The sequence below is a fragment of the Typha latifolia genome, chromosome 8, assembly GCF_019914945.1.
Source record: "Typha latifolia isolate L0001 chromosome 8, TyphaL0001v2, whole genome shotgun sequence".
NCBI classification, from domain to species: domain Eukaryota; kingdom Viridiplantae; phylum Streptophyta; class Magnoliopsida; order Poales; family Typhaceae; genus Typha; species Typha latifolia.
Genome location: NC_133093.1, coordinates 7652354 through 7668665, shown reverse-complemented (window position 1 = coordinate 7668665; position 16312 = coordinate 7652354). Strand labels below are relative to the sequence as shown.

Sequence of the window (16312 nt, the reverse complement as noted above, 5' to 3'; positions counted from 1 at the left end):
AGGGAATCCAGTAGAGGAACAACCATGGGAGGAAACCACACACAGTCTTAAGTTCGGGCAGCCCATGAGACTGCCCGCGGGCAGCTCTCCTTCATTTCCGTGGACGGAGAGAGAGGAGAGAGGCTCTGATTGGTTGGAGCCCGACGAATCTCTGAGCCGAGTAACAAAAATCGAAATCCAGAAATATTTCGCGATAATTCCTCGATTTCCCGCGAAAAGATTCGACCTTGGTGAGCGGACGCGACGTGGATCTACTCTCACTAGCTTGTTCCTGTTCTTCCTTTCAGTCAAATCCAGTTCTTTCTCCCTGTAGACTCAGCGGAATTTGTGATTCTGGTCCCTTCTTGACGTGGAAGTCGGGGATTTCCGAAGTGTGTCGATCTGGGTATGTGTTGTTTCCTCTGTTTTCTAGTTGTTCGGTGCATTTGGCGCATATTTGGGTGTATTGGATGATTTTGGGGGTCTGATCAGTGAGATTGTGCTTCTGGGTGGAAATTTTTATGGGATTTGAGTTTTTTTTTTTTTTTTCTTTCATCGAAGAAAAGACTTAGGGGGTTTCAGACAAAATCCAGATGCCATTTCGTGGTTGATGGTTCATTAATTTGCGGTTAATGGGTTAGCTTGGCCCAAGATTTCCTTTTTGGGTATTTTGGTATGCAGTAGTTTTAACAAGAAAGGGTTATGATCGCTGGTTCAGAAACCTAAGCCTGATAAATGGCAATCAGAAAACTTGGGGGTGATTTCGCTATCACATTACCTTTATGGACAACAAAACCTTCCTGAGCCATCAGACAGTAGGTATTTTACAGCTACTACGTTTAGGTGGTCAGATTTCTGCAAGCAAATGGATCTGTAAGAGACTAAGAGCTAAATTAATTCAGCTCAGATGATTTCTGTCATTATGTTGGTGTTGGTCAGTTGCTAGTTGCTAATGGGTGTTGCATATGTATAGCTAGTCTCCATCTCTTTTACCTGGGTTCTCGTGCTTTCATCTGTTGAACAAGTGCGGTTACTGGGTGTATAGCTTTGTAGCTTCCTTTTTGCTTAGTAAACCAAAAGGGGTTACATATAGAAACTCAAAGTTCCATATGGTATAATCTCTCACTCTTCATAACGTCATGTAGAGGTTTAATCATCTGATCAGTATATGGAGGCTGTAAATAATAGATCGCTATGTTACCCAAGTTAGTGGTTAATCTTTGACGTTGTTTGACCCTGGAGGATGGACTTGAGGTTTGTTTCAAAGATTTGAACTCATGACCTCTGGGGTTCAAGGGGCAAGGCTTATTATTGCATCTTGTGACACCCATTAAGAATTTAACTAGGAAATTTCTCCCGTTGTCAGATAGATTTCACTATTTCAGGATCCAATGAGCATTGGAAACTTTTTCTTAACATCTTAGGACTTAAGGTTTGCATTTGTTTGGTTTATTTTGCATATACTTCTAAGCTGGTTATGCTACATAGGGATTTGCCTGAATCTAATGGAGAATATTGAAGTCGGAAGAAAAAACCTCAGTTGTCACCATTGTCACTTAACTAGGTAGGTTTGGGTATAAGTTAGGTATAGTGTGGGGCCCAGTGAGCATTAGATAACTTTGTGGATGTTGTAGGGCCTGAATCCAAAGTGTCAATCTAAAGAAACAAGATACATCTTAACATTTTCAATTTGGTATTTCTTGTTAGATGGAGCTGGTAATGTAGTTCTTTATATTGTTTGCCAAGTATATTTTGGTGAATCGCAGTTTTGATAAGTTATTTGACCTAACAGTTGTTTGATGTACTGAGCTCGTCCTCTAAGCACTGAAGCTCAATTTTTATTATTTATTAGGTGACATGTAGATAGTTTCAACTTTCAAGGAGCGTCTGAATGTGAAAGTGTGTCTGTAATTCTGTTTACATTTATTTCGGATCCCCCTAGGCATGGGATTGGATTATGGGTTGGCAAAATGCATGAGGCTTAGAAAATAATGCTGGCCTAAACTTGACTTTGTGGTGGATGGTTTACCTGACATGCTTTATTTCTGAAATTTCTTTTCTGCTTCATAAGGCATTAAGCATTCTTCCTGATCCTCTAAAGTCTAAACATATCAAATCATTTGATTGCATTTGTTTCTGTGCAATAGAGAATTTCAATTTAAGTGGACATACTTAGTTCAAAAGACATAAGAGTATTTACCAAGTAGCATTCTTGTTCTACTTAATGATCAGCTAAGAAGTGTCTTACTTTGTATATGAGTAATATAAAGATATGATATTGGACTAGTTCGTCATAGTTTTGAGTTTTGATATTTGGAGTTCATGAGTGAACAAAGAATCATCAGCAAGGTCTTTTAAGTACTTCTTGTTGTATCCCCATTAACACGGCTATGATGGAGAAAATTCTGTGCTATTGTATACCCCAACTTGGTAGATATCTGCATGCGGTCTAGTCAATGACATGCAACTGGCACATGTCTATGCTTACCACCATTCATTTTCTCTCGAGGTTCTTAATTCTTTCAAGTCAATTTGGTAAGTTGGTATTTTAGTTAAACATGTGCAAGTGAGATGTACTGTACATGGCATGAGTTTAGTGGAAATCAGAGTTCCAGATATGGGTTGATTCATTGACAGAATAAGAAAACACTCTACAACTTATCCCAGTATTGCTGCAGTTATCTTAAATTATTATCCTTTCAATTTCAATATGATTATTTCTAATTTCTCTATGTATTCTTTCCAGTTTTCTTATTTATAATCTTGACACTTATTGGTAGTTTGCTGTTTTAACAGATAATGACATATGTATCGACCAAAACCAATCTCTAGTCTTGCCCCAGTTGACAACAATACCATTGCTCATGAATCCCACCTGGGATTAGCTGGCAACAATATGGGCACAAACAATGGTGGGAACAATCCAAATAACCCTAGTTTGGCTGCAAGGCAGCGTTTACGGTGGACAAATGAACTTCATGATCGATTTGTTGATGCAGTGACACAACTTGGTGGGCCAGATAGTAAGTTCACTTAGCTGCAATCTAGAAGATTTGACTTTCTTTCTTGTTGCCTTTTGACATTTATCACTGTATCATTTCTTTCTCTACATCTTGTTGATTGTAAAATATTCCAGGAAACTGACATGTTTTTGTTGTCAGTTTCTCGCAATATCACATGAACTTTCTTATTACTAGGTTTGGTCAGGTGGAGCGGTGATTAGGTACTTAATTAGCCTTATATGATGTGTGCTTTACAACAAAAGTGATATTTGGGGGAGAGAGATGCTACGGTACAAGATTTTGTGATAGATTAGAATATGATATTAATATTTACACCAAGGATGGCTGTGCTGGTGAGATTCCAGCTGAGGGTGTGGCATATTATGCCGTGTCATCCTGTGCTGCTCATGCTAACTGGCATAGGTAGAGTATCGGGCAGCATACAATATGTGTCGCTTGAAACTTGTTAAGAGCTATCCAAATGGATCTTTTTGGTAGTCACTTTACTAAATAGAAAAACCTAAAGTTAGAGAAGAAGAAAGAGGAGAAATAGAGGATATTTAGGAAAGATCTAAGATTTCTTCTTCAAATCAATCCGAAAGTATATTATTTCATCTCTTAAATATTTCTTAATTCCTTTGCACTTTTAAATTTTGTTTGAGTGCACAAATGATAGATCTAGTCATTCTTAATTTTGCTAGATCTACATTTGCAAGTCTTTATGTAAAGATCTGTATTTTGGTACTAGATCTATAGAAAATTACTCTTTAAAATGTAGGAATCAAAAGAGAAATTTGTTTTCCCCCAAATTCCAAAAAAAATTGAAAGTAGTATGTCAAATTTATTCAAATTAGGTCAAATTTGGTATAAGAATATGTTGAATCCATATGAGTTTATTTGAAGCCAAATTTTATAATTTTTAGCTAAAATTTTGTCATAAATTTGCCAAATTTTTTCCTAAATTTTTGAAAATTAATATATCAAATTCATTCAAATTAGGTCAAAATTATTACAAGAACAAGTTAGATTAACTTTGTATGAGTTGATTTGAAGTAAAATTCTAAGTATCAGTTTTATGATTGGGATCGACCGTTTGAAAGAAGATAAGTATCGATTGTCTATTTTGGACAATTCAGATCAGAGATCGTCTAGATCGGCCATATTGGTCAATCTTCTTAGGCAATATAGATTGAGATTAGTTGAAACTTCAATCCATGATTTGGACCCAAAATTTACTATTTTTCAGCTAAAACATGTTAGATTCAAGTTTCCAATTTCAGTCGTTCCGATCTAGATCGGCCAGAAAGGATCGGGATCAACTATAGCTAATCCCGATCCTACCTTGGATTGGGCAAGTTTTGGCTGAAATGCGAAGAGAAAGTGAAAGAGAGGGAGAGTAAGAAAGAAAGAGAAAGAGGGAGGAGAGTAAGAATTAAGAAAGAAAAGAAGAGATGGAGAATAGTGAGATTGTGCAGCAGAGAGAGGAGTGTGTGAGATAGAAAGAGAGGGTGGGGAGCTTGTAAGAGAGAGAATATTAGTAGAGAGAGAGAGAGGTGTTAGTGGAGTAAAGCAATTCCTAAAAGAGAAAGAGAGTAAATTATAATCATTTTTTGTTCCTCTTAATGTTCAAACATGTGGATGTCATTTTTTCTATTTTATTTACCATTTTTCTAAATTTTATAATAATTTTTAATTTTTTATAATTTAAAAAGTATAATACTGAAACTATGGTTCCAAGTTTTAGCTAATCCCGAGTGAAATCGGCTGAAACGGATCGAGGTCGACTATAGCTGATCTTGATCTAGGCCCAAACTGGTTTCAGCCCTAGTATCGATCGAATCAATCGATACCCGATCCGTTTCAGGTCGAGATCAGCCGTATCAGCTGAAATCAATTGAAATCGGGAGAGAGAAAGGGAGAAAGAGAGGGAGGAGAATAAGAAAAGACAGAGAAAGAGAGGAGAGGAGAGTGAGTGAGAGATAAAAAAGCTTGTCGAAGGGAGAGAGAAAAAGAGAAATACCTCATCCGAACTTGTCAGAGAAGCATTGCCCGAGAAGAATCGAAGAGGAGAGATCAAGAGAGAAGGGAGTCGGTGAGGGAGAGTTAGTGGGAGAGAGATAGAGAGGAGAGAGAATTAGAGAGGGAGAGATTGAGAAGGGAGTCGGCGAGGGAGAAAGGGAGAGAGAGAGGGGAGTTGGTGAGGGAGAGGGAGTAGTAGTGGAATAGTTAATAAGAGAGTTAGTGGGAGAAAGGGAGAGTTAGTGGGAGAGAAAATTTATGAGAGAGAGAGAGTTTGATAAGAGAGTTAGTGGGAGAAAATTTATAAGAGAGAGAGAGTTTGATAAGAGACTTAGTGAGGGAGAGAGAGTGAGTGGTAGAAAAAGTGAGATAAAAATTAAGAAAATAATATTTATTTTTTATTTTTAGATTTGTATATGAATTATTTATATTTATATCTTATCATTATTTTTTTTTCATTTTAGAATTTTTCTATATTTTAAAATACAAATTGATACGGATGGCCTATACGGCCAATATAGTCGATATGTATTGTTTTTTTTAAATGGTCGATCCCGATCTTGATTTTGATACGTGAAACTTTGACTGAAACAATCGACTGAACCCGATGATATGGTTGATAGTTATTGTTTTTGAAAAAAAAAATCTTGGGTAAACCCTAATCTCAACTAAATGAACTTAAATGAGTAAACTTGATGATAAATATGAAAGCTAAATCGTAAGCAATGCAAATACGTATGATTTACATGGAAAACCCCAAACTAGGATAAAAACTACAAATATTTTTTACTAGTATCAAATCAACTACTAATCAAAAGTAAGTACAAGAATCACTTACAAGTTACCTACTGAGACCTACAGCTATATCTAAAGATCTCTTATTTGCTAGGCCCTGCAATGAGTTGCTTCTAATGGTTGATTGCACCAATCTCTTTGACCATTGAGATCGAATAAATCTTGTCTTGCAACGATCAAGAACAATCTTTGAACGCTCAAACCTGTAGCTTCTTGATTAATGAAGAACTTCCACTCAAATCTTTGCTAAAGCTTCAATTCACGTTTTTCAATCACCTCCTATCTTCTAGGCTTTAAAGACATATAGGTTTCCAAAGAGAGATGAGAAACTTAGTTTAAGTCGATCTAAAATAAATTAACTTCGTCAGGACATTCAAACGCATGAACGCACTTAGCAAAAATAGTCCAAGTAGCCGAGGCCGTTTGAACGGTCTTATTCGAACACCTATTATTTTCTTTTGTCTTGGGAAAATGAGTTTGAACGCATCCGGGATCATTCTAATGCTTTTTAAAGCATACTGCTCTCGGACTATTGCGTTCGAACGCCTGAACACTGGAACACTGTATTAGTGACTTTAAACTTTTCTATTGTATCATGCTCTTTACAAAAATCTATCAACACAAATAAAATAAGATTTTGTTCACTTATTGCCAATAAAATAAAGTTACAGTTCTTCTAGATGTTCAATCCCGATCCCATTATTTAACTCGGAACCTTGGTTAGATTAAAATCTAATGAAGGTTTTAATACATATTAGAAGTGTGCCAATTAGGGCTATCAAAACAATCGATAAGGCTCGATCAAGCTCGGGTCGAAATTGAGTTGAGCCGAGCTTGATCTTTAAAATAGACTCAAAAATAATTTTAAGCCAAGCTTGATCATGAGTCAGATCGATCAAATAAACTCGATAAGGCTCGAAATAATTATAACATATATACGATATGAGTAATTTTTTCTATACTATATTATAATTCTGTTATATTCTAAAATTTATTTAAGTGGATTGTTATGACTCTGATCTTATTCTAAATTTTGATTATATTAGTTTATACTTTTTAAATTAGGCTTTATTTTAAGCTTGATTCAAATCTAAATCAAGCTTGATCAAGCTCAAAATTTAGCTTGAATTGATTAAGGCTTGAAATTGCTTATTGTTCTTGAGCTCGAAATTAGCTCGAATTAAAATAATTTCAATTTAAGCTTAGTTACAAATATAAACTCGAAATTAATTTCAATTCGAGCTTGATGGAGCTTAATCACAAATATAGGCTCAATCAAGCTCTGCTAGATTACACCCGTGGGGCCAATGCATGCCAGTAGACATGATAGTATGCCATTAGAACATAGGCACGCGCTGAGTCGGCATAGGTTGTGCTGACAAAATAGTGGCACGGCACATGCCTCTGGCTCAACAATCCTTGGTTTACACTTTACATAGTTATGAAAGATTGAGTGGAAAATTGAGTCAAGTACATATATGAGTTTCTACAACCAAGGACGAGCAAGGATGAACCTACTTAGATTGCATGTGCTTGTATTATGATCCCTGAAATCTGCTCAAATGTTTGCAGGAATATCTTTGCAAATGGAGGATCAAACATCTTTTGGAAGAAAGTCATGGTGAAAGATTTGAATAAGTTTGGAGTAGTTTTGATGTAGCTTTCAGCAGGAAGTATTTCAATCATGTCTTGTATTTAGGAATTGAAGGTTAGAAAGATGAGTTCTCAATCAGTCTCAAGCCTGGACTGAGTGAGAGCTGCTCATACAGGTTGGCCTGCTTACATACACCACTATATCATGCTAGTGATTGAATTATGAGGCCCCCTAAGTTACAAGGGGTCAAATTTCATGTTTCAGGCTCTCAGCAGGAGAGAGGTTGCAAAGAGACTTTATATTGGGAAAGATTAAATTATTTATCTTCTACTAATTAAGATTTAGGATTCGTAAGATTGTCAATGTAGGTTTTTAGTTGAATTATGCTAGAAATTTTTGTTGTTTGGTTTTTCTTTTTGATAAAACATGATATGCATTATCGGTACATAGGGGTGAAAACGGGTCGGGTTAACTCCGACCCGACCCGCTATTCGACCCGACTCGGATCGGATTCAGATAAAAAATTTCTATCCGATTCGGATACGGATAGAATTTTTGAAAAAATTTGGATATGGATTCGGATACGGGTCGGATATATTTTTCGGATTCGGATACAGATATCGGATATCCGTTTACTCGCATATATTTTTAAATGATTTACAGTTTTTAGTTTGCTTATTTAAATAGTAAATATTAATATTATTACTAATAATACGTTATATATCATTCACAGAGATTAATTTCTCTAATTTTTATATATTTGACATACAAAAAAATTATTTGTTGTAAAACTCTTAATAATTTTATGTTAATTATATTTAAATAAAATATTATAATTATTTTAAATTCAATCAATATCCGTTTAAAATCCGATCCTTTATCTGAAAATTATCCGTATCCGTTTAGTTAGGATATGGTTTTAAATTTTGCTATCCGTCCAATATCCGTATCCGAACTAAAAATACGGATCCGGATATGGGTTGAGCACTATTTGATCCGTATCCGATCCATTTTCACCCCTATTGGTACATCATGTGATAATGTATACTTTTGAGTCAATTGGCTATCTAACATGATATCAAAGTTAGGTTTTTTTGATGTCATGACTCATGAGTTCAAACTTTTCTAGCATTGGGAGCCTTGTCAACCTCCTTTTGTAGAAGGGTGCATGTCTTGTTATCTATCATGTGACCACATCTATTGTTCAGACTTAGGGGATGTGTTAAGATATAATATATATTATTAGTCTACTGTGTAACAACCCAAAATTAAGTCAATTTGTTACATAACACTCAATCTTTCTTTTTTTTCTTCCTGTAACTCTATGAACTTAGATCAAGCGATTTATTTCAAGGAACATTTTCCTGATGAGGGTTTATAACCTCAAATTGAATGGCGTTTCACAAAAATATTGAGCTGACGGGCAGCAGATTCAGTAGTAAGTAGTAACTATAGTATTTGATGTATATTTCTATCAACTAATTCTGCATTTTTCATGTAGAAGACAATCAAAGGTTCATTATCCTAGTCGCAATGTATTCTTTATTATTCTTGAAGTTATTCATTATTTGTTCATGTTTGGTTAAATATTCTTATAGTCTATAAAAGCAGAGTGTATGGTTTGGTCTTATACATACACGAGGCAAATAAGGATATGGTCCAACTGTTCAATTACTTCTGTATATTCCTTTATGCACAAAAGGGGTTGAAGCACCTAAATTGTAATGAAAGCATACTATTAGTTATTAATTTCTCTTGGTAATAAGGATTTTTGAAGCCTACAATGACTAGGTGGGAGAAAATACTTTAGCTTAAGAGGAAACACCAAAGTGTGTTTGGGCTGTATTTACATAATCTTTTATTTACTTATACCTCCTTTCACCTTTCAGTACTCCACAATTGCTGGTTGCATCTGTTTAAGAGGCACTTTTGTCTACTCAAAACCTAGAAAAAGTTAACTAGTAGGGCCAACATTTAGCTTATGATCAATTTTAAAATTCAGATTTCACCTATCAGATTGCTGTTATAGATAAAACTGTCTTTAAAGGATACTAATCCATATCCTTAATATATGATAGGAGCTACTCCTAAAGGGGTTCTCAGAATTATGGGTGTACCAGGGCTAACCATATACCACGTGAAAAGTCACTTACAGGTACTTCAATTTGATATGCTAAAGACTCGGTGATTCATTCAATATTATGCTTCTTTCCTTTCCTAATTGAATGTATTCTCTGTATTCAGAAATATCGGCTTGCCAAATACATTCCTGAATCTTCGGCTGATGGTAAGTATCGTGAAATATCCACTACATGAAAGAATTATTTACATTTAGAATTTCTATTTCTAAAAGCAGTTCTTTTATGTTCGTACATGGGCTGAGGGGATAAGTAACCCTGCTGACTTGACTAATTAGGCTTTCATTCATGTAGGTACCAAGTCTGAAAAGAAAGATCCGGGGGATCTGCTTTCGGGCCTTGAAAGTTCTTCGTAAGTATAACATATTTAATCATACATTCATTTCATATGGAAAAAGAAACTGCCAAAATGTGTAATTTTAAACTGGCAAAAAGGGATTTCAGCTTCCCACTTTTGCTAGTTATGCCAATAACTATTGGGCATGCACCAAGTACATGTTCTATGCTCACATGCTAATTAATCTCATGCTTTCTCCCTCCCCAACCACACACACCCTTCTGACCTCAGGTCACTCGCATGCATGTGGAAGAGACAATCAACATCTTTTAAGTTGATGTGTATTACGTCAAGGTATCTTTAATATCTCTTATACAATAAAATACAGGTTTGAATATAGTTGCCAATATCATATCTTTAATAACCTTCCCTTCGAAAGGATTTTTTTTTTTTTTAACGGAAGCCCTAAGGCTTAGTTTCATTTCAAAACTCAACAATCATATACCCTGCCCTATCCACAGATAGAAGCAAATATAAAAGTTCCGACAACCTACAACCAGCCCCAACAAAAGCTAGCAAAAGTACACTACTAGCAGAAAAACAAATGTTTCACAACCAATACACAAACAACACAAGTTAAATTGCAACAGTAGCACACTAAAGTAGCAAGACCAACACTTCTTCAAGCATACAGAAAAAAGAAATCAGAGAGAAAATACAAAATAGATGATTCTCTCCAAGTCATCAACAACAGCTAGGTAGAGCCCTTCGGTGAATTAAATTTCAGGGCGACAATGTACATTTGGCTGAAATTTTTTTGATTCCTATCCACCCAAATAAACCAAATGCAAGCAACTCATCACATTCTCAACCAGCACTTCATATTCTTAATCATCTTTTGCTTTTACCACTGTTTTGAAAAGCGAAAAAGACGGCTGCCCCGCCATGTTGAAAGGCGTCGGCAAAAGACAGCCAAGTGCCTTGGCGGGCTGCCTAGGTGCTAAATAGTGCTAGGTGGGCCGCCTAGCCCGACTTGGTGGGCTAGCGCTTCGGCCCGCCAAGTCGAGATGCGGTTATTAGTGAGCGGGTCGAGTTTTATAGCGAACCAGGTTTAATAAAACTAACCAATTTAGAGGAGTTAATTGCTAATTGCTTTATGAATTATTGAATTAAGATTACAGAGAAGAAATTTTTTTTCACTGTCATGCATTATTAATTGGGGGAATTACTAATTGCCTACTATTTAAGTATATAATTTCTGATTAGAGGATTTTGAAATGTGATTCATGTGAATAAACTAGAGTTAGTAAATAGATATCTTAGTTATTCAGTTATCACTAATAAGAAATTAGCCAATGTGATTATGTTATTTAGTGTTTTGATTTAGTGCACTATTAAAATTTCTGTATATACTATACTTATTTATTTATTTATATTAGAAATGCTAGACCGCCTTGTCACCCGCCTTGTCGCCCGCCTTCCGCCTAGGCGCTAGGCGGTGGGGTGACCGCCTGCCACCCGCGGCCGCTTTTTAAAACATTGGCTTTTACTAGCATCCAGATACCATTGAGAAACTTTGGTGTTTTAAAATTGCCCCAACGTCCTCAAGCCCTTTGGAAGGATATTTATTTCGTTTCTAACATATCTATACCATACCCTGTGATGAATTTGTTATTTTTGACTTTAATAACTATCACTAGAGTCTAGATCTGATGAACTCGACTATTTCCAGTATTAATGCTAACTGAGTCTATTATTTGTACAAGAGGCGTGGCCATCCATGGTTCAGGAACCCTCCCTGAACTCAAGCCAACAAGCCCCAAGTCCTGCTGGCATCATTTTGCAAGATGTCTTAGATATTGGTGTAGTATCACGAAATAGGTCAATCCGAAGCAGCTATGCCTTTGCGTCGATTAAATTAGTCATCCCCTTGAAGGAGGGTGGGGAAGCCTTAATAAACTTTCAAATATCTAGACTAAGGAGCATAGTCTCAAATGTAACTTGGGACTGCAATGTCTGCCTACTAATAGCCTATACCAAAGTCTGAAGTACTATGAGAACTAGATCAATAGTAGGGGCAGGAGTGGTCATCGGCTCGGAAGTAGAGAGTGAGTAGGTATAGGAGTTGTCCTATGGGCAGAAGCCGACTCTTGTCTCATACTTCATCAAAGGTCGTCCTCCCACCAGTAGCTTCCTATTGACACGAATAAATATTATCCTTCAAAGGTGGTTGTCAATGACCTTCGACTGTTCAAATCGATGATGCCAAGTTGCCAATACGATCCTCATGACTTGGGCTACCCACACAAGATGAAAGGAGATCGGCCGGGGTGGTCGACATTGAGGAGGGCGTTGTCCATGGCCAACGGCCATGGTGGTGCACGATCTCACCAACTAGATCTAGAAGGCCGACAATAAATGTTATCAATGGGCTCTTTATGAAAAAGGAAACTTGTCTGGAACCTCCCCTGAAAACCTAGAGTTTCATCAAAGGTACCAAGCTCGTCAGTGGGAGGTTATATGGTGTAACCTCCCCTGAAAACCTAGAGTTCCGTCAAGGGTACCCATTGCATGAGACTGCCCATGTGAAGCTTCCTTATTATGAATCAAATCTGGAATGATCTGGATGTAAGAAAAATTATGATGTTTTAATGGGAGAAAGCCTAGGAAGTCACGGATCTAATGGCTTTAGTTTCACATGATAAAATTAAGTGAAGAAATGTCGAAATTGGATAGTTTGGTAACTATTCGACGTTGTGGCGGTCATCGGAGGACGGCTTTAAGGTAGGGTGGCTTGTGGAGATGATGATAGCTATGAGTTGGAGGTAGAATTAGGGTTCTAAGTTAGATCTACTCTTAAAAAATTAAACTGCTATGATTAATTTACTTTTACTTCTAGATTGTTTTATTTTTACTCCTAAGATAGTCTAAAGCTAAAATATAATTATTATTTCTTCATTATATGCTTGGATGTTTAAACAAAGAAGCACAACTCATCTATATATAGAAGTTAGATACAATAAGTCCTATTAGAATTAGAATTTGTCTTAGAAACTTACATGACTTAATTGGACTTGCCTTAGTGACTTACATGAATTAACTAGACTTGCTTTAAGAGCTTATGTAATATAATTAGACTTGTCTTAAGAGCTTATATCATAAATTAATTAAAAGATAAATATGCTCAATTCATCGAGCCCAATATTTTCGTGATTCGATCCGATCAAACTTAGATCGTATCAGGGTAGGAGTGGTCATTAGCTCGAAAGTAGAGATTGAAGTAAGTATTGGAGTTGTCATATGGGCAGGAGCCAACTCTTGTCTCATACTTCTATCAAGAGTTGTCCTCTATTAGAAGCTTCCAGTCGACATGTATAAATATTATCCTTATGAAACTACTACTTAGGTTGAGAATGACTCTTGGCAAACTTAAACAAGCTAGTCCATAACCCAACCGACAATTGGGCACACTCATTTCTTCTCCTTCGAAGGAGAGGGGTTGCAAGGGATGAGGAGGGAATAAGAGCAAGGCCAGAGGGTGGCTGTCAATGGCCTTCAACAATTCCAATCGATGGTGCCAACACGATCCTCATGACTTGGGCTACCCACACAAGGTGGAAGGAGGTCGATCGGGGCGAACAACACTGAAGAGGGTGTTGTCCATGGCTGATGGCCATGGTGGTGCACTATCTCACCAACTAGACCCGGAAGGTCGACAACAAAAGGTATCAATGGGCTCCTTACCAAAAGGGAAACTTGTCTGGAAGGTCGAACGCTACCACTGTTGATGGCCGTGGCCAGACATGAGTACCAAGCTCGTCGGTGGGAGGTTTCATGGTGTCCCGAAAGCCTAGAGTTCTGTCAAGGGTACCATTGCATGAGGCTGCCCACGTGAAGCTTCCCGGGCTTGTCCAGTACAACCCAAAGTCGTCGACCAATGCATTTTGCCCGCGAAGAATATTAAAAGCAAGCCTACACAACAGTATACTCAAATAACTGAAATTAATTGCAGGAGATGAGAGAAAACTCACTGGTTAGTCACTGGGTGGTCTTCGCTCGCTTTGACGATGCTCCTCCGGCCGGATCTGGCAATGATGACTTTGGCAAGGTAAGTAGGAAGAAGTTGAAGAAGAATAATAGAAGTGACAACGTGGGGGAGAAAGAGGAGGACCAGGGTTTCTAAAGGGGGAAAAATTTCGTAGGGTTATTTGTTTTGGAAAGCCGAGATCATGCACCCATCTCCCTGCCCAATGGCTGAGCTGAGGGGGAGAAGACATCACGTGCAATGCACTTGACCTTTTCTTTTAATTATTAGATGGTTATAACATCATGTACAAGGAACATTCAAAAAATTTGGTGTGTTCAGATGTTTTACTTGTGTGGACCCTTTTGATGCTGTCCTTTTTCTTCTCTATATGTTCTTTGCAGTTCCATTATCAAGTATAGTTATGGCTCACCTGTTTTTCTTTTTTTCTTTTTCTTTTTTTTTTTTGTTTCTTTTAAATACTGACTTTGGTAAAGCGTCACTTTCCTTGTTGTGCCAGTGGGATGCAAATAACTGAGGCTCTGAAGTTGCAGATGGAGGTGCAGAAGCGGCTACACGAACAATTAGAGGCATGAAATATTATATTTTTCCTAATTCCTGATTTAAAATATCAGCCTTCATATTTACCTATTGCAAAGTTTCCCTGCTTAGAGGTGCATGAATGCTACTCCAACAGCCGTTGAACAATGATAGAACAGCAGCTTAAAGAACCTCTATTTTACTTCTTCTGTTTTTACATTTAAGATAACAGATTTGTCTCATATTCTATTTGGTTGCAACTTAAGTTCTGTGCCAATATTTCAGCAAATAGAGTTTCAGAAATTATTCATAGTCATGCAAAGATATGTGAAGATTTAGATTTGTTAAACCTAGCTGTTAGTGGTGCTGCTGGTCCCTTTCTGCTTATGCTCTTCTCTAGCTGATTTTACATCTTTTGAATATGAATCTGTCAGATGATATGGGAATGCATGGCTTTATATTTCAGCATACATCCTCTGAACATAATTATTGCTTTTACATCGAAACTTATCACCTCTTTTTTCCATCTACTTGCTGGTTCATTGCATTGATTTAAATTGCAGCCACTTACTCCTCCGAAATGTTAACTGGCCTAAGGTTTCTGACGTTCCTTTTTCTTTCTTTTCTTATTTTCTTTTGGATGTGTTGGCTTTAGCTAGGAATATGGCAACAATATCTTCAACATGAAATGTCCTGTCTGCTCAGCTTTTTGTGAGGACATGCAATGCACAATGTCTGTCTTTACAATGCACAATGTCTGTCTTCTATATGGTAGTAGCTTTCTAGGACTCAATGAAGCTATATACACAATCTGAGATAAGAAAACGTTTTATAGGTACAAAGGCAGCTGCAATTGAGAATAGAAGCCCAAGGCAAGTATCTGAAAAAGATCATCGAAGAACAGCAGCGTCTCAGCGGGGTGCTGGCTGAATCGCCCAGCTCGGGCAATCCTGGCCTGACTTCAGCTGATCATTGCCCAGACTCCGACAAGACCGACCCTTCAACCCCTGCCCCAACTTCCGAATCACCAATCCAAGACAAGGCTCCAAGTGGAGAACTCGGGGTCAGAAATGGGCTCTTCAAGAGCCTCTCCCATGATGATTCTTTCTCCTCCCTTCATGAGCCGCTAACCCCCGATTCCAGCTGCCGTGCTGATTCCCTGCCTGGGAGCCCAAAGAATGAGAGAACAAGCAAGAGGCCGCGGGTAGACAGCGTGGTGGACCAAGAGAATAAAGAGCTGGTCCTTGCACACCATATACTGGAGTCATGCTCAGGCTCCGACTTTCATCAACAATCTTCAATGTTTCCAGCTGATGGCGGGAACTTTAATTCATCCAGCACTTAAATATGAGATGGTTGAACATTTCGAGAGCAATGAGCAATGTACAATCAGATTGACATGTAGTAGCACTCCTCACTAGATGATGGCTTATTGTTATGCTCTAGAGATATACTGCTGTTAGGAAGAGTAGGTGTTTCCAGAGTGATGTGATAATTTTATGTCTGTAACAGTTCTACCATCTCAATTTCATGAGAGGAATGCTTGAATTCAGAGTTGAGGACGAGTGTTTTAGTGTCTTCTTGTTCACTGTCTTGTAACACAGGATCTAGAACTTGATACGGCTGTTTAGGATGTATGAAGTTGTAATGAATTCCATATGAGATGAGACCTTTTATTGACAACTCGGTTGTAACTAGCATTCCACCTAATGTGGCGTTATTATTATAACAATAATAATAATTAAACTTAGATTTTTTTTTTTTTTTAAAAACTACCATTCTTTTCTATATATCTTCCCTGCATTTTTTTAAAAAAAAATTTATTATTATTTTGAGACAAACCTCCTCAACTATTGAAATGGTTTACCCCGAGATGTTGTAGATGGAAAAAGTCAGAAGATCAAAAAATCCCTTTAAGAAGGTAAGAATATTCTGGTACATTAA

General features: G+C 37.2%; 1 protein-coding gene across 1 annotated transcript; it reads left to right on the top strand.

Annotated features, from left to right (window-relative positions):
- Positions 1-43: 43 nt before the first annotated feature.
- On the top strand, positions 44-16051 carry LOC140793396 (myb family transcription factor PHL7-like). The gene is made up of 7 exons (XM_073144854.1): positions 44-385; positions 2776-3002; positions 9468-9544; positions 9634-9676; positions 9822-9879; positions 14349-14418; positions 15204-16051. The coding sequence occupies exons 2-7, from the start codon at positions 2786-2788 to the stop codon at positions 15711-15713; spliced, it is 975 nt and encodes a 324-aa protein (XP_073000955.1). The 5' UTR covers positions 44-385; positions 2776-2785; the 3' UTR covers positions 15714-16051.
- The last annotated feature ends 261 nt before the right edge of the window (positions 16052-16312 follow it).